Source organism: Brachycentrus maculatus, unplaced genomic scaffold (assembly GCF_059751285.1).
Source record: "Brachycentrus maculatus isolate JH-2025_06_01 unplaced genomic scaffold, ASM5975128v1 h1tg000295l, whole genome shotgun sequence".
Lineage (NCBI taxonomy): Eukaryota > Metazoa > Arthropoda > Insecta > Trichoptera > Brachycentridae > Brachycentrus > Brachycentrus maculatus.
In genome coordinates this window covers 99234-119487 of record NW_028281046.1, presented here as the reverse complement: position 1 = coordinate 119487, position 20254 = coordinate 99234, and the positions used below count along the sequence as shown (strand labels likewise).

The 20254-nt window shown below is 37.5% G+C and overlaps 1 protein-coding gene across 1 annotated transcript; it reads right to left on the bottom strand.

Moving 5' to 3' along the window:
• Positions 1–5678: 5678 nt before the first annotated feature.
• LOC148304963 (NADH-ubiquinone oxidoreductase 49 kDa subunit-like) lies at positions 5679–19683 on the bottom strand. The gene is made up of 10 exons (XM_088267432.1): positions 19530–19683; positions 19295–19407; positions 17698–17807; positions 16468–16669; positions 14995–15182; positions 13058–13221; positions 11248–11367; positions 10199–10328; positions 8739–8884; positions 5679–6057 (listed from the first exon to the last, which is right to left on the bottom strand). Exons 1-10 carry the CDS (start codon positions 19622–19624, stop codon positions 5928–5930), a joined length of 1398 nt encoding a protein of 465 aa, XP_088123558.1. The 5' UTR covers positions 19625–19683; the 3' UTR covers positions 5679–5927.
• Positions 19684–20254: the final 571 nt, after the last annotated feature.

Below are 20254 nucleotides of genomic sequence, written 5' to 3'. Positions count from 1 at the left end.
AGTAATCAAATATGAGTCCATAAATTAACTTGGAAAAATTCACAGAGGAAAATCCAAATAACTCTTCAATTCAATTTCAATTTTAAATCTTCCGAGGGGACTGTGGGTGACTTTAAACGGGACTTTCATATATATATATATATATATATATATATATATATATATATATATATATATATATATATATATATATATATATATATATATATATAACGTGGTAATATTTTCCTTTTGAAAATTAAGTGTAAATAATATGTAAAGTGGGTGTATAATAATAAAATAAACAATGTGTTGCTTTGTAATTAAAGAAACGACAATAAAAGTTTATTCTTAATTAATCTTTATAATAATTTTTATATCTATCTATCTATCTATCTATCTGATTCTGACAGTTAATAATATTATCGGAAGTCTTTTGTTTTATTCTGAGCGACGCATGCGGCATCTGGTGGTAGAACTGTTTTATGTAGGTACTTTTTGTAAGTACTTAATAAAATGTATAGGTAGGTACCTAGTTATTTTATTACATATATATATATATATATATATATATATATATATTTGGCATACCTGATTGTGCCATATCATTAGTATTTGGCATACCTGATTGTGCCATATCATTAGTATTTGGCATACCTGGTTGTGCCATATCATTAGTATTTGGCATACCTGGTTGTACCATATCATTAGTATTTGGCATACCTGATTGTGCCATATCATTAGTATTTGGCATACCTGATTCTGCCATATCATTAGTATTTGGCATACCTGATTGTGCCATATCATTAGTATTTGGCATACCTGGTTGTACCATATCATTAGTATTTGGCATACCTGATTGTGCCATATCATTAGTATTTGGCATACCTGATTGTGCCATATCATTAGTATTTGGCATACCTGATTCTGCCATATCATTAGTATTTGGCATACCTGATTGTGCCATATCATTAGTATTTGGCATACCTGATTGCGCCATACCATTAGTATTTGGCATACCTGATGCGCCATATCATTAGTATTTGGCATACCTGATCGTGCCAAATCATTAGTATTTGGCATACCTGATTGTGCCATATCATTAGTATTTGGCATACCTGATTGCGCCATACCATTAGTATTTGGCATACCTGATGCGCCATATCATTAGTATTTGGCATACCTGATCGTGCCAAATCATTAGTATTTGGCATACCTGATTGTGCCATATCATTAGTATTTGGCATAACTGATTAGTATTTACCAAGTAAATAAATTTTAAATGTTTAAAAACTCAATGAAGTGATTTTTCATAAGTTCTTGCAAATACAATATTCCCACTCATATATATTAAATTATTCATAGCCAATAGTAGGCGCACATAATTCATGAATTGTTTCATATGAATACGCCTCAAAGTGTTAGAATACGTTTTGTGTTCACAGTTGACCTTTAGTGCTAAATGCTCCATTAAAATGGAATAAATTAGTTTAGAATACAGTGGAACCTTCATATAATGAATCGCCAAGGAAATATTTATCGATTATTATCATTAACTTTGTGTAATAATAAAGCATGAAAACATTAAAAAAACCATCTGGCAACGCTCACTGAGCAAGCAAAGGTCCACTCTTGTCGGAAGCCCAAAAGCTACCGCCGCTATCCAGAGAACATTGAGCTTTGAGCTCCTCACGCTTGCACAGTTCAAGTATGCAAGAGTAAGATGCGAATATAGTGTCGTGGTTCCCGCACACTCTTCACGCGCTGTTTATACACGAATTTGTTTCCGATATTTAAAAAATACCTTCAATGTACCCGATAAATTCTGAATATTATTATTTTTTGACATCTCATCAAAGATGAAGAAGAATATGGAAGTCTGGGCATTTACGGGGCTGACGACCGTCAAAGGCTGGTTTAAGTGATCACTTTACACATGTGTAACATTCACTAATTCTACCCATTCAATAATGGGATGTAAAGAAGCTTTTTATTAAGCAGAAACTCTTATATTAGTAAGTGAGGTCCGAATCCTGGATTATAATCACACACATGAGAAACGCCAGAAAATACCATTTTCATTTTTATTAATAAAGCTTATATTTGATCAGCTGACAAAGCTGACAACGGTCGTCAGCCCCGTAAATGCCCAGACTTCCATATTCTTCTTCATCTTTGATGAGATGTCAAAAAACAATATGAAAATGACTCCTGTAATTGGAGATAATCCAGATTTTGTGAACAAGTATTTGGACACACTCAAAATGCTGATTATTATTCATATTATTTTTTAAATGAATGCGTAAATATGTTATGGAGGAATACCTAGAATCTTAGCCTTGTATTTATCATATTTAAGGGGATATTATGGTTATTAGAAGCAATGCGTACAAGGTACACAACACCGGGAAGGGAGGGTAAAAAGTGCTAATATAAACTACAAATATTTGACAAAAAATCAAAAAGATGAAAAAAGTTAAAATCTCAACTTTTGTGTAATTGGTTTTTATTGAGGTTCATTATATTACGGTTTCACTGTATGTAATTGAAGGTACAACGTAATAAAAACCAAATATTTGTATGGCTCTGTTTCAAATTAACCCATATTATAAATTATAGTTATAAATTGAAAAATCGGTGTTAATGAAATTGAAATTGATTGAAAATTACAATATATTCTTTTATTTACTCGCATTTTCATGACATATTTATTTCACTCCTAACCTGACCGCTTACACTTGAAATACTTATTTGTGGAGGTGTTCACCAAAAGGTTACATTTCCAATAATTCCTTTGAATGCAAATCTGTTCTGTTTACTGTGTTCTATCGAAATCTCAACCAGTTGCGACAAAACGTGACCAATCCTGTTTTAAACTAATATGAAATTATTAAATCGCACCGAAACGTGACAATTTTACAAGCTAGAATTCCTGATTACTTAAAATCTTTTATAATGGAAATGTAACATTTTGGTGAGGAACTCCACATCTGTAAATATTTGGTTATGCTAAAATTTTCTCTGCTTCTATTACATACATACTAACGGTATATACACGGGTCTACCAAACAATAAAATGACTCGACTGCAATCAGTGTTAAACGCAGCAGCGAGACTAATTTTTGGAATTTCTAAATTCAGTCACATCACCCCACTACTTCACAAACTCCACTGGTTACGCTTTCCCCAAAGGGTCGAGTACAAACTCTGCCTACTCATGTATAAATCAATACACAATATGGCTCCAGAGTATCTTAAGGAGCTGTGTATTCCAGATGAATTGGTTGATAGACGTCTCACGCTTCCATCGGCTACAACATCTGCAATGGGCAAAGTTATCTTACCAGCTCGCAACCAACGCACTAAATTTGGCGAGCGTGCCTTAGCTGTTGCGGGACCGACGGCGTGGAATGCTCTTCCACCAATGGTTAGAAATAGTGAGAGTGAGATGATCTTTAGAAAAAGACTAAAAACACATTTGTTTGCTAAATCATTTCCACCATAATATTTTCCCCAATTCATTCACCGTGCCCTTGAGGTATTTTTTTACGAAAATGGCGCTATATAAGTTATCCAATTTTATTATTATTATTATTATTAACAAAATTTGCTTCATAAATCAATTTCTCATTTTAAAACTTAAATTTACTTATTCATTAATTATTTATATATATATATCGCTCACTCCTTTCAACAACGTCATAAATCAAATACTTGATTTTTCAGGAGATTGTTTTTAATGTAAGAATATAATAAAATATATTGAAAATAAATAACAAGCCACTTATTGAACTTTTTACTGTACAACAGATCTTTTAACCGGATCCACGCGGTCGCATAACCGTATGTGTTTTCACAAAACATTCCCCGTACGCGGCTGACATAAGCGTTTGTGTTTTTACTTTGCTCCAAGTTTCCAACCTCAGTTCAACTTGGAGGGATTTTTTAATGATGTGGAACTTTGGGTAAAATAATACGTCGATCCTCGGCCTTATGACATCTGTTGAAATATCTGACTAATAATTAGTAACATCACAAGGATAAATAAAAGAACAGATCCCTGATTTTTCTCGAGGTCGGTAATTAGTCCGCGCCATAATCATGCCTTATATCTGTCTCACTCTCGACGCTACGCATCGCCAGTGGGTAAGAGTGACACACGATGCGCGCTTTGATTTATTTATGTTACGATCTTATTTGTTTATATTACGATATATTTCAAGAATTATGTGACACAAGTGTATTATAAAGTACCAAAAAGGCACAAAGAATCCCATTGAATGTTTTTGTTTAGGAAAATAAATCGTTTCTTAACTAAATACATGATAAAAGTAATCATTTAAAAAACGGCAAAATACCGCCGCGCACGGGCGTCTCTCAGGAACAAAGTGAACGCAGTTAAAAGGTTAAGGTAAAACCTGAAGGTTTTTCTCCATTTGAAAAATATTTAGTATATTTAGAAAAATAATTAAACAATACCTTTTCTTCGAAATGCAAAAACAACACTGCCCTGTAGCGGGTAAATATTAAGTTAAAAATATGCCGCTCCTAAAAACTAACTGAATATCAATGGGTAGAATTGGTGAATATTACACGTGTGTAAAGTGATCACTTAACCAAGCCTAAGACGGTTGTAAGCTCCGTAAATACCCAGACTTCCATATTCTTCTTCATCTATGTTGAGGTGTCAAAAAACAACCCCTGATTGGAGATAATCCATGTTTCTGAACAAGTATTTGGACACACTCAAAATGTTGTACATAAAATCCTCATTAAAACTCATCAGTCAAAATCAGCAATGAATCCAAATAACACCGCGAGGATTTCGTCCGATGCCCTATGCACCATTTGGGTTCAAAAAGGTTGGGAAAAATGGATAAAACAGAAATATAAATAAACATTTATTATAGCCTTATTTTATATAACTATTTACAAAAACAAAGGATTTTAAATTATACAAACTGGACCTCAACTAGCGGCAAACTGTGGATCGCAAAATGCCTTCAGCAGATCAAACAGCCGTTGCAATAATCAATAATCTACCTCAAAATGCTCGTATGGTAATTTTTAAAAAAACCCCTGCACCGGTGATATGTATTTTGTACACCATATGAATGTAGTTTAAAAACGGGAAAAATGTGAATATCCCTAAATGTTGCTTTTATCGACCATAGTTGAAAGTGAAATGTAACAATTTTGTAATGTTAGCTCTGGTAATTATCTGAAAATGAGAAAAAAATACGTCGCAAGTGTCCGCAATAGCTGGCGTAGCGACACGACCGCCACGCAAGACGATCTGCTCATATGTGTGTATACTTATAAAGCACGCCACACGTGCGTGGCGCACACACAGAAACGTTTGCGTATTGGTAATCTCATCCCCGATTTATTCACAAATTATTTATCTCCGTGGCTGCAAATGAATAAATTTATATTTTATTATATTATATTGTCCGCCTCCGTAGTGTAATGGTCAGCATGCTCGGCTACCGTTCTGGAGGTCCTGGGTTCGATTCCCAGCGGGGGTTAAATAAATATAAGTGATTTTTTCACTGTAATATGTATTACCCTGGACTGGTACCTGAAGCGGAGGGCTGATCACCTTTCCTTCATGTGTAAATGATCAAGATAACACTGCGTTTATATGATGCAGTGCTCTATGCACCATTGGGGTGGGGATAAGGGTTTTATTATTATTATTTTTTTATATTATATTATTATTATTTACTTTTGTGTAATACATAATTGTATTACGGAGAAATACAAAAATTGTGAGGCCGTATCTATTATATTTTATATTGATATTCTCATTTGAAAAGTCAAGTTGTAGTAAATACATATCGCCGGGAGGCGAAGGTTAAATTCCTACTGCAGAGGCAACTGTTAGAGTGAAGTTTGCTCGGGGGTCCCGGGGGCCCCGGGTGTCTGGGGGCCGGGCGGCCGGGGGCCTACCGGTCGATCTCCCCGAACACGACGTCCAGGGTGCCGATGATGGCCACGATGTCGGCCAGCATGGAGTTCTTGCCTATTTTGTCCAGCGCCGCGAGGTGCGCGAAGCCGGGCGCCTTGATCTTGCAACTGCGGACACAAAACAAATCGTTTTTTCAAATTTTATCATAGAATAAAATAACAACTATGAAAAAAATATAAAACTAAAATTTTTTCGAATTTCATCATGGAATAAAATAACAACTATGTAATTTTTTCCACATGTATTTAATTTGACCAGCAACCGGGTTTTGTCATAACCGACATCATCAGACTGGTGTTATTATGTAAACATATTTCATCACACTGTTGTCGGGCGCATACGGACAAGAATTAGTGCCAGGAGTAAGTGTTTTTATGGGGTCATTTTAGGCACTTATATAGAGTAATTTGGTGGCGTTTTATAGGGGTAATTGTAGGTTTTTTATGGGGTCATTTTAGGCGCTTTTATGGGTCATTTTTGACGTTTTTATGGGGTCATTTTTGGCGTTTTTACGGGGTCATTGTAGGTGATTTTATGGGGTCATTGTAGGTGCTCTTATGAAGTCATTCGGTAGTCATTTTAAGATGTGTTCTTATGACGTCATTTGGTGGTGATTTTAAGGGGTCATTGTACGTGTTCTTATGAGGTCATTTGGTGATGATTTTATGGGGTCATTGTAGGTGCTTTTATGAGGTCATTTGGTGGTGATTTTATGGGTTCGTTGTTGGTGCTTTTTTGAGGGTAATTATATGTGCATTTATGGGGAGGTGCTTTTTTGAGGGTCATTATAGGTGCTTTTATGGGGTCATTGTAGGTGGTTTTATGAGGTCATTTAGCGGTGATTTTATGGGGTCATTGTAAGCGCTTTTATGGGGTTATTGTAGGCGCTTTTATGGGGTCGCTTTAGGCGCTTTTGTGGGGTCATAAGGTAACGTTTTTATGGGTCATTTTAGATATTTCATGGTGTCATTGTATGCGCTTTTATGGTGTTATTTTAGGCGATTTTATGGGGTTTTCGTAGGTACTTTTATGGGGTCATTGTAGATGTTTTAATGTAGTCATTTTAGGCGCATTTATGGGGTTATTTTAGGTAATTTTATGGGGTCATTGTAGATGTTTTTAAGTGGTCATTGTAGGCGTTTTTATGGGGTCTGGGTACCTATCTCAAAATTTTAGGGGGGTTTACTGTATTTTCATTCAGATTAGCGAGACGAAACTATATATCTGGTGTTTGAAATAAAAAACCCCGCATTTTTTCCTAATGAATTCTTCATCAAAGTGTTAAACATAAAGAGCCAAGGAACTGAGCAGTGTTGCATAAGCTGTAGCTAGATTTCATTCATTGTTATCGACTAGTCGCCGCCCGGGACAGCCAAACAACCACACGTGAACCACAGTCTTTACATATCTAGATACACGTCAGTCCAACCCTCCTCCGCACCCCGACGGTGCATGGGGCACTGCATCATATAAACGCAGTGTTATCTTGATTGTTAGTTAGCATACGAAGGAAAGGTGGGCTGTCCCTCCGCTTCAGGTACCAGTCCGGGGTAATATTGAATAAATATTAGAGTGAAAAAATCATTAATGCTTATTTGATCCAGGCAGACAAACATAGCGTAATTTCATTAATTGATTCGGCAGTCACTTGGTGGTAAAATCTATCTATTTTTAATTAATGTTTTACTTAGTAAATACCACTATTTCTTCAAATCCACTGTGACACGTGTTTTAATGCATTCCTAAAAATAATCACTAAGAAAAGCCATAAACTGCAACATTTTGAAACAATAGAAATTCATAAAAATATAAGTAACAATAAACCCATAATAACAATATGACAATGACTAAAGCCTCCCCCTTTTTGTCTATGTTCCTACTGACAAGAAAAAAAAATTAAAATTAATAATAAAAATTAAATAAATAAATAAAAATAAGAAACAGCTACTACCCCCTCTTCAACCTTCTACGTCCCAAGGACCCAACTCCAAAATTTAGAATTAGCTTCACAAACGGCGTTTGAAACTGATGCGGAATGCATCGAAACACGTGTCACAGTAGATTTTAACCGGATCCACGCGGCTCGCATAACCGTATGTGTTTTCACAAAACATTCCCCGTACGCGGCTGACATAACCGTATGTGTTTTTACTTTACTCCAAGTTTCGAACCTCAGTTCAATATTACCCGAGACCGGTACCTGAAGCGGAGGGCTGATCACCTTTCCTTCGTGTGTTAACTACCAATCAAGATAACACTGCGTTTATATGATGCAGTGCCCTATGCACCATTGGGGTGCGGACAAGGGTTTAATTATTATTCAATTAAATTATATATAGATTATATAAAGTATTTTGTAAATATCTGTAAATATCTATAAAAGCGTTAACTGTAAGTACAGCATTCTTTAATTTTATTCTGGTATCTCTTGAAAATACGACCACCCAGCGTGATTACAAAACGCGGCAACAAGTCGGCAAACCTAAAAATAGCTAATCGCAGGGGTAGGCAGAGAGAATAGAACCCCACACCACTCTGTCTTTGCAAACATTCTTCGCCCCTTCCACGTTCATGCATCTCCTCATACGTACCCGCCGATTGTTGCAACTCCTAACCTGACCACTTTCAAGTATTTGGCATACCTGATCGTGCCATGTTTTTCTCGGTCTTCCTCTGCTCTTTTTTCTACTTACATTCGCCTCATAAATTTGTTTTACCGTTCTTTCCTCACTCATTCGTTCTACATGTTCTAGAAATAGCGATTGGCTATAATAGCGGCCGTACTGACCGGTAAGGCTTGGAGGAGCCGTCGGCCACGAGGTAGACCCCGAACTCTCCCTTGGGCGCCTCGATGGCCGTGTACGTAGCCCCCGGCGGCACCTGGTAGCCCTGCGTGAACAGCTTGAAGTGGTGGATGAGCGCCTCCATGGATGTCTGCAAGCATATATCACTTTGCACATATTCTGCTCCATCGTCATGCCAACATCTAGACAGCGGATTTATACTGTCTAATATTGTTTAATACAATCCACAAAGACTGTTAGATAAAGATAGCTGTTGTTCAAAATGCAAAAACAACACTTTCTACCCTGTAGCGGGTGAATATTAAGTTAAAAATAATCCGCTTTTGCTGGGATATAGTACATTTTCTGGGCATTCCGAAAACATGCACAGCTGAAAATTGTCAATTTTTGATTTATGACGTTCTTGAAAGGAGTGAGCGATATCTTTTATATTTTCGATTGATATTCTCATTATTAGAGTAGAGTTGTATTAAATACATATCAGCGGGAGGGGAGGGGGGGTTAATAATAATAATAAATCAATTTATTCAATAATTAATATATACATAACAAACTAACATTTAAGGCGTATACATTAAAAAAAACAAATAAAAAAGTAATCAATAAGACTCTTGTTAAAGGTGTAGAAGAATCCTGCTTCGGAAAACTTCTTCGGACACATGTATCAGATCAATATCCAATGTGATACCATGTGATACAATGTGATAAGTCCTACCAAAATTCATTTTTAAATCGAGATGTGCAATGAAATAGACATCAATAATGTTTCTTTTAATATGTTTAAAAGAAAAATTGTTGATGTTATTTGACCAGTTGATAAAGAAATGTTCTATATAGTCATACTTTTATGACAGTTTAGTTGAATTGTTTTATTTTTAAATTACTTAGGTGGAAACCTGTAATTGATTTTTTTTTTGTATTTTATCATATTATGTTATTTTTGTCGAAATATTCTGTTGGTTTTCCAATCAAATAAAATATTGTTCAACATAGCGGTAGCTCTTCCTACAGGCATAACCATCGGCAGGTTGGTCCTGTGTATAGGAATGTGAAACAACCTATGCAGACGCTGTCTTAGGTAACTATCAGGAACATACAGACCAATGTTCCGGATAATTTCAGGATTATCCATTATACCGCGCAACAATGGATAAAAATGCCTCATCAAATACACATTCCTTCTAGTCTCTAAACTATTGTAGCCAAGCATACCCTGGAGAAACTGGGTCGGGTAGAGCCGAGGATAATAGCCGTACTCTCTCATGTAGAGATACCTCAGAAACTTCTTTTGGACTTTCTCTACCATAAGAGAGTACTTAAGCTCGTGTGGCCCCCAAATCATGGAGCCACTCTCGAGTCTACTTCGCACCAAGGAGTTATAAAGAATTCTCAGCACGCGGGTATCATACCGCGCAACAATGGACTTGTTAATCTAAGGGGTTACCTTCATCTCGTTTCTAGACGGCGGACAGAGCTTGGCGTCGTCGGTCTTGATGTCCCCCGGGGGCATCTGGTTGAGGCATTGGTCGATGATCCTCAAAGACTGCCTCATCTCCTCGACGCGGCACAGATACCTGAACGCAAAAATACCACATTTTGAGACTTAGATATCTCAAACTTGTCTCGAGCGTTCAAATCAGAATTTCAATTAAAACTAACTAAACAACACGCTGCTTCTCCGCAGGGGTAGGCAGAGAGAATAGAACGCCACACCACTCTGTCCTTGCAAACATTCTTCGCCTTTTCTGCTTTCGTGCATCTGATAATAGATACCCGCAGATTGTTACGACTCCTTACCAGACCGCTTTCAAGTATTTGGCATACTCCGTCGTGCCAAGTTTTTCTCGGCCTTCCTCTGCTCCTTTTTCCAATTATATTCGCCTCAAAAATTTGTTTTACCGTTCTTTCCTCACTCATTCGTTCTACGTGTTCAAACCATCTCAACACGCCTTTCTTAATTTTATCGATAATGCTTGTTTTAGCTTTGCATTCCTTCCTTATTTCACTATTCGAACATCTATCATACATCGTTTTATCGCACATTCCTCTGAGAGATCGCATTTCGACTGCATTCCTGCATCCTAGTTGCTCCTGTATATAGGAATGGGAAACAATCCGAAGTGTCGGGTTGTGGTCCCAGGGTTTCTCAGTTCGAACCCACTCTACCACAATTTGATACCTATTTCTAATAATGAGCCGCTTAGGCTCACAGAAAAATACATACTATGAAATTGAAGTATTTTTCATTAATAATAAAAAACAAATATGTTTTTCCTTTTTTTTTTTTTTAAATATTTATTTGTATTAATTTACTTTGTTTTGTGTTGTATGCTCTTATATATATTTTTTTATACTGTAAATGAGAGTATTATCACAGGCTATGCTAAGTGAGGCGTTTAAAAAAAATATCAAAAATTATTTTACAGCATGTTATAAAGCATTGTAAAAAAAAAATAATGTCAAAATTTATATAGAAATGACGATAAATGTAACCTGTCGTAGCAGTCGCCGTGCGTCCCGATGGGCACGTCAAACTCCAGCAGGTCGTACGCGTCGTACGGCTGCGTCTTGCGCAGGTCCCACTTGATGCCAGATCCGCGCAGCATTACTCCGCTGCAAAATCGGACATTCTTCTAAATTAACACATTATTACAAAGAAAGAAAACATTTTGGTTGCTAGATTGGTTCAGGCGTACATAGGAAATATGCAGGTACTACTGACATTACAACAATAAGGGCGATTGTCCACTACCCGGAGTTACCGGGAATTCTACCGTCCGGCACGTCAGTTAGCATTTAAAAAACGATGATTGGCTTGGATTGGCTTGTGCTTTTGTCCATCTTTCTTTGGATTGGTGCGTGAACACGTTGCACGTAAATTCCATCACGTTAAACTGTCGTAAGCTTTTTCATTTTTCAAAAACAGACTGCCGATATCCTGTGAAATCCTGTGTAGTGGACAAACGCCCTAAGAGCGCTTGTACACTATACGGAATTTTACCGTCCGGCAGTCCGGTTTTTTAAAATAAATACCACTACGAAAGTCCAAAGTTAGTCCAGTGGTTAGTGTCGCAGACTCTTGAGTCAGAGTTTCGCGGTTGGAACCCACTCTACCACAGTTTGATACCTATTTCTAATAATGAGCCGCTTAGGGTCACAGAAATAGTATGAAATTGAAATATTTGTGTGAATAATAAAAAAACACAATCTTTTTGTAAAGAAAAAAATAAATAAATAAAAAAGTTTTGTACTGACATTTCTCAGTGGAACTGCATTTTATAGAATTAAATAACAACTATGTAATTTTTTAAGACTGGTCTGATGATGTCTGTTACGACAAAAATTGGTTGCTTGTCAAATAAAATTCATGTGGAAAAAATTACATTTTAAATTAGTTATTTTATTCTTCAAAAAACAATGTTTGATTTGAATATTGAACACATATATAAGACATGCTTATATGATGACGGATATTAGCCGGATCCACGCGGCTCACATAACCGTATGTGTTTTCACAAAACATGCCCCATACGCGCCTACATAAGCGTATGTGTTATTACTTTGCTCCAAGTTTCCAACCTCAGTTCAACTTGGAGGGATTTTTTCATGGTGTGGAACTTTGGATAAAATAATACGTCAATCCCCGGCCTTATGACATCTGTTGAAATATCTGACTAATAATTTGTAACATCACAAGGATAAATAAAAGAACAGATCCCTGATTTTTCTCGAGGTCGGTAATTAGTCCGCGCCATAATCATGCCCTATATCTGTCTCACTCTCGACGCTACGCATCGCCAGTGGGCAAGAGTGACACACGGTGCGTGCTTTGATTTATTTATGTTACAACCTTATTTGTTTAATATTACGATATATTTCAAGAATAATGTGACACACGTGTATTATAGAGTACCAAAAAGGCACAACGAATCCCATTGAACATTTTTGTTTAGGAAAATAAATAGTTTCTTGATATCCACCCGTCTGATGATGTCGGTAACGACGAAACCCGGTCGCTGGTCAAATAAAAAAGTGGAAAAGCTAAAAATATTGGTTTTAATCTAATAATAAATTAAAAATGCAATTCCATCACGAAGTGTCAGTGGATAATATAAATCTATTAAATAGTTTCTTAACTAAATACATACATGATAAAAGTAATCATTTAAAAAACGGAGAAATACCGCCGCGCACGGGCGTCTTCAGGAACAAAGTTAACGCAGTTAAAAGGTTAGTCAAAGAGCCCATTCCACCCGGGAGTGGAGAGACGGCCGACAGGAAGGAAGATGCACTAGCGGGTCACCTGAAGCCGTAGTTGAGCGCGTCCTCGGCCGACACGACCCCGATGTCCTTGGTCCGCTGCACCCAGAGCCGGTTGGTGGTGAGCACGTCCTCCACCTCGTCCAGCCGCTCCCCGAACTTGGCCGAGAACTCGTAGATGTCGTCCATCAGCCCCAGGGGGATGTCCTGCGCCAGCCCACACCACAATATCACCACAAAGTCAACAGCACTCAGACCCCGCTTTGCGTCGTTTCAATTTGCGTCTTTTCAAAGAAAAAATGGTCACAGTGGAAAGGGTGAAAATAATTATTCAGAGTATCATTTTTAAATTTTCTAAAAGGTAATTTCCCGTTTAGTAAATATCAATTTTCGTCGCGTTATTCTGGAACGTATCTGCTACGCAAAGTGAGGTCTGTGTGTATTTATTAAAACTTCATGTACGGAAAATAATTAGTACATTGGCGGGCCTTATTGTTACCAATATCTTCCATTCATTCATTCCTTCAAACCCTTATCCGCACCCCAATGGTGCATAGGGCACTGCATCATATAAACGCAGTGTTATCTTGATGGTTAACACATGAAAGAAAGGTGATCAGCCCTCCGCTTTCGGTACTAATCCAGGGTAATATTGAATAAATATAAGAGTGAAAAAATCACTTACATTTATTTGACCCCCCTTATAAAACTAATAATTACATCTACATATATAAATTCTTAAAAATAATTTTACCAACAATTGTATTAAGCTTTAAAATATTAATTCTCTAAAATATGGCCACGTCAATAAATTCTTCCTTTCCCAGAAAATAAATATAAGGGTACGTACCTATGTACATCCCCCATTAGCTACTGTTGTCTCCCATAAATTATTGCTGCACGTGTTAAAACTGTCACTTAGAATTGTATAGCTACATAAGGACCGTAGTCCATTTATTCTTCACATTCGTTTGATAATGCCCTAACAAGGCGAAACAATTGTCACAGTATAATTTTTTATGTGTTTTTGTTGATAAAATATAACTTAGTAGACTCAAAAACATCTGTGTTTGATTTAAAATTAATATGGAGTTCTACAAATTAAACAACAAATCTATAAATAAGTTAGGATTCTACGCCTGTCCAAATTTAAAACACAGTAACGGACATTTTTTTGTAGTACGTTTTTTTTTGCATTTATGGATTAAGTAGACTCTACTTAGTCCAAAAATGCAAAAAAAACGTACTACAAAAAAAATGTCCCTTACTGCGTTTTAAATTTGGACAGCCGTCTAATGAAGATAGTAATGCCTATTGCGAGGCTGACCGAGTCAGTTCAAAGTTCATTCTACTAATACTACTACTACTACGATGGAACGCCACACTCTTCTGTCATGACATACACTCCTCGCCTCCTTCACATCCATACATCTAGTCATACATGACCTCCGATTACGCAGACTTTTGACACCGCTAGATTTTAGGTGATAATGAAAAATAGATGCCTGAGGCGAATACTGGGTATAAAGTGGTATGACTTCGTCAGGAATGACGATGTGAGGAGAAGAACTCAACAGCCCCTCATACTGGAAGTCCTGAAGAGAAGAAGGTGGACATGGTTGGGACATGTCCTTAGAATGCCACCTGAGGGCATCAACCCCTCATGTCTCTTCTTCCAACCCCGAGGATTCCGGCGCCCCGGAAGGCCGCTGACGACCATTCACCGACTATACTCAGCGGAACTTCGAGACGCCGGACTGACCTGGGAGGAAGCCAAGGAGATGGCGCGTGACAGAGTGACTTGGAGACGACTCGTGTTGGCCATATGCTCCACCTAGGGAGCGAACATGGAAAAAGAAGAAGAAGAAGATTTTAGGTTCTGATTGATCTGATCGTGCCAAGTCTTTACAGCTCATTCCAAACATTATATTCGTCAATTCTAGACGTTGGGTCGGTTAGGCGGGCGGGCTGGATACTCACGATGGCCACGCCGCCCGGGCGGATGTAGGCGGCGTGCATGCGCGCCCCGCTGGCGCGCTCGTAGAACTCCATCATCTTCTCGCGCTCCTCGAACAGCCAGAAGAAGGGTGTCATGGCGCCGATGTCCAGCGCGTGAGTTCCCACCGCCATTATGTGGTTCAGCAGGCGCGTGATCTCCGCAAACAGCGCTGCGGACAACAAAACCAGTTACATCTAAACATCACAAACAGACCAAGAGGAATGCGGAGGAACTCGGATAGATGAAGAAGAATATGGAAATATATCGCGCACTCCTTTCAACAACGTCATATTTCAAAAATCGTCAATATTCAGAATGCCCAGAAAATGTACTATATCCTAGCAAAAGCGGCATATTTTTAACTTAATATTTACCCGCTACAGGGCAGAAAGTGTTGTTTTTGTTTTTTAAATATACTTAATATTTTTCAAATGGAGAATAAACCTTCAGGTTTTACCTACAAAGATCTGTTGCACAGTAAAAAGTTCAATAAGTGGCTTCATATTTATTTTTAATACATTTTATTATATTCTTAAACTTTAAAAACGATCTCCTGAAAAATCAAGTTTTTATATAAATGACGTTGTTGAAAGGAGTGAACAGTATATATATTTTTTTTAAATAAAAAGATAAATATTTTTGTATTCATTATTTAAAAAATACTTCAATTTCATACTATTTCTGTGAGCCTGAGCGTGTCATTATTAGAAATAAGTATCAAACTATGGTAGAGTGGTTTCGAACCCAGGAACTCTGACTCCAGAGTCCGCGACACTAACCACGGGACCACAACCCGACACGGGTGTATACATATTGTGTCTTCCATGGGTGTAGAAGATTTTTTCTAACCCTTATCCATACTCATAGGTGCATAGGGAACTGCATCATATAAAGGCTTATCTTATCTTGATCGTTAACACATGAAGGAAAGGTGATCAGCCCTCCGCTTCAGGCGCCAGTCCAGGGTAATATTGAATAAATATAAAAGTGAAAAAATCATATACATTTATTTGACCCCCCCCCCGAGAATCAAAACCAGGACCTCCAGAATGGTAGCCGAGCGTGCTGACCATTACACTACGGAGGTGAATAAGTGTTTATTAAAGTGGTTTTACACAAAGTGAAGGATGAATAATAAGCAGAGTGTTACATTCTGACTACACAGTTAGTTAGCAATTACTGAAGGATTAAGTACTAAGGAGAGTTTTACATTCCGACTGCATATGTAGTTAGTCAGCAAGTACTGGGGGTGAAGGATGAATGATAAGGAGAGTGTTACATTCCGACTGCATATGTAGTTAGTCAGCAAGTACTGGGGGTGAAGGATGAATGATAAGGAGAGTGCTACATTCTGACTATATATGCAGTTAGTTAGCAAGTACTGGAGGTGAAGAATGAATGATAAGGACTGCACATGCAGTTAGTTAGTTGGCAAGTAATGGAGGGGGAGTTACTTCGGATGTACTTGGCGCGCAGGGGCACGTCGATGTTGAGCAGCTTCTCCACGGCCAGGCTGTAGCACTGCTCGTTGCACATCATGGACACGTAGTCCAGGCGGTCGAAGTACGGCAGCGCCTGCGTGTACGTCTTGTACTCGATCAGCTTCTCTGTGCCGCGGTGCAGCAGCCCGATGTGCGGGTCGGAGCTGCGCACCGTCTGCAAGCGGGGAGCGCCACTATAGCCACAACACTCAACTAACACAGCCAAACAACCATACGTGAAAACAGTCTCTACATATCCAGGCACACATCAGTCGAACCCTTGTCCGCACCCCAATGGTGCATAGGGCACTGCATCATATAAACGCAGTGTTCTCACATGAAGGAAAGGCGATCAGCGCTCCGCTTCAGGTACCGGTCCAGGGTAATATTGAATGAATATTAGAGTGAAAAAACCACTTATTTATAAAAATAAAAATATTTATTATACCCCCTCTGGAAATCGAACCCGGGACCTCCAGAACGGTAGCCGAGCGTGCTTTTGTATTGGGGGTTCCAAACGGGAGATGCAAATTCTAACTGACTATGAACATATCGCTCACTCCTTTCAACAATGTCATATATCAAAAATTGTCGATTTTCGTTTGTGCATGTATTCGGAATGCCCAGAAAATGTACTATATCCCAGCAAAAGCGGCATATTTTTTAACTTAATATTAACCTGCTACAGGGCAGAAAGTGTTGTTTTTTGCATTTTGAAGAAAAGGTATTTTTTAAGTATTTTTCAAATGGAGAATAAACAATTTCAAAGGTTTTACTGTGCAACAGATATTTTTAGGTAAAACCTGAAGGTTTTTTCTCCATTTGAAAAATATTAAGTATATTTAAAAAAATTATTAAACAATACCTTTTCTTAAAAATGCAAAAACAATACTCTCCGCCCTGTAGCGGGTAAATATTAAGTTCAAAATATGCCGCTTTTGCTGGGATATAGTACATTTTTCTAGGCATTCCAAAAACATGCACAACTGAAAATTGACAATTTTTGATATATGACGTTGTTGAAAGGAGTGAGCGATATGGGCAGTGCAAAACACATGATTGCGATAATTATAAGGCAATTTTAAAATAAAAATCTACAGGGGGTGAATTTGACAATGTACAGTTACGGCGACATCCTGCTAGCCCAGTTTGGTCTCGCCCTATGAGTAGTGCCATCCTCTGGGATGGGTATTTGTGAATTACCTCTCCGTCCAGCTCGAGCACCAATCGGAGCACTCCGTGGGCGGCAGGGTGCTGCGGACCGAAGTTCAGGAACATGTTCCTTATCTCCTTCTCGATAGGGGCCACATTGCCTGCAAACACAACAATTGTGATAAAGAGAGAGAAATATGTACAAATTTATTTAAATTCAAACCCTTATCCGCACCCCAATGGTGCATAGGGCACTGCATTATATAAACACAGTGTTATATAATCATATCACCGTCCATGAGATTCACCCTATGGACGCTGTGTGTGCCAACATGGTGTAACCTGGTTTCCATATGTATATTAACCTTCCATCAAAATCACCCTATGGACGCTGTGTGTACCTACATGGTGTCAGAATGGTAACCGTATGTATTATATCACGGTCCATAAAAATCACCCTGTGGACGGTGTGTGTACCTTCATGGTGTCAGCATGGTATCCGTATGTATTATCACCGTCCACAAAATTCACCCTATGGACGCTGTGTATACCTACATGGTATCCGTATGTTTTATCACATGGTATCCATATGTTACTCCATAATTATCAATACATTTTTTTAATCCCTTAGACCTTAGACTAAAGCATGTCTAGATAGCAACCACTATTACGGTTTCAACGTATGGGCTCCATACAAACCATAATATGACTGTAACAGCAGAACTTGACGTGATACAAGCTTGTCACCATATACACTTTGAATAAGAATGATTAACTTAGTCCAAATCAGAGTGAAAAAATCACTTATATTTATTAAACCCCCCTGGGAATCGAACCCGGGACCTCCAGAACGGTAGCCGAGCATGCTGACCATTACACTACGGAGTGATTAGTCATATTTTCTTATTTTGTTTTTACCTTATGTTTTTCTATATTTTCTCATTTGTTATACTTTCTCATTTTTTATATTTTCTCATTTGTTTATTTTAAATATGCTTCTTACCTTATGTTTTCTCATTTATTTCTTTTAAATATGCTTCTCTTATGAGGCGAATGTTAGCGGGAAAAGAAGCAGAGGAAGACCGAGAAAAACATGGCACGATCAGGTATGCCAAATACTTGAAAGTGGTCAGGTTAGGAGTCGTAACAATCGGCGGGTATGTATGAGGAGATGCATGAACGTGGAAGAGGCGAAGAATGTTTGCAAGGACAGAGTGGTGTGGCACTCTATTCTCTCTGCCTACCCCTGCGGGGAAGCGGCGTGATGGTTAGTTAGTTAGTTAGTTAAATATGCTTCTCGTGCCTATTTATTATACCTGTTTATTGTTTTTATATTTTGCCATGTATTAGTATTAGTTTTGGTTATTTAAAAAAAAAAATTGTTACTTTATTATTTGTGTTCCAGTCTTGTTAACCTTAATCCCATGTCCCAAAATGATAAATAGAAATTACTCATCGGGAATATTATATGTATATATGACTTATGTATGTGATATGTTTTTGAAATAAATAAATAATTTGGACACACTCAAAATGTTGTTGATAATTAGTTAGTTTTTTATGTAAATATTTAGGCAGCTGCCTGAATATCCTCACGAACAGCACGTCAGTCACAGTTCCTACGAAGAAAATGTAAAATATATTTTACCGTTATAAGGGTGAAGAGTGAGATTCTTTGTCTCCGGTGTAGGGTACATAACTGGTCCAGAAAACTGTTTCGCGAACTCGACATCCGGATACCAAGCGGCGCCTCTTTTAAAACTAGAAAAATAAAACAAAATTACTCCAAGTCTAACCTAAAATTCATTACATAATCTCGTCAAAGACCGCGGCGAAATGACAAATAACGGCGTATATTGCGCAAATAAACGTGCGGGGTTTACCTGACGTTGTGAACGGCCGGGATATTCTTTACGAGGGCCGCCCCTTGTGGAATGGTGACACTTTTTCTCAAAACGGTACCCAGCAAACCCGCCATGTTGGATAATCTCTTCAGCAAATTTGACAACCCGCTAAACAATATTATGGAGTTGGGATTCGAACGTCAAACGAAAATAGTTTATGGCTGCAAAATTTAAGTTTATCTATGTATCTACCCAGACTTGTCACAGGTAAGTACTTTAGTAAATTTTTAGAGATTTTCGAAAAAATTAAGAGAAATATCGCGGTTGCTTGGAGGATTTTTTCGAAATGTATTAAGAAAACAATATTTATAGTCGTTGATAGGCACTATATTAATATATTTTTCAAAAATAATAATAAAATATTTACACAGTTTGTTTCTGAGTAAAAAAATTACTTAAGTAGAGAGTACGATATTGAATTTTTTATGAGAATTTTGTTCAATATATTTTTATTTATTTATTTTACATTAAGAATAAACATTAATTCAATCGGCACGTGCATTTTTTCATACATTTTTACAAATTAATTTTTTTTTAATAAAAAAAATTCATAGTTCAAAATAAAATTAATCTCTCGCGGCAATAGATTAATATCACGATGTGTGATTATTGGCTAATAAATTAATATGAAATATCACAAGACTATCGATAACATTCTTATTGAAATCTGTAGGGAACTAAGAGAGATATTATTTAAAAAAATA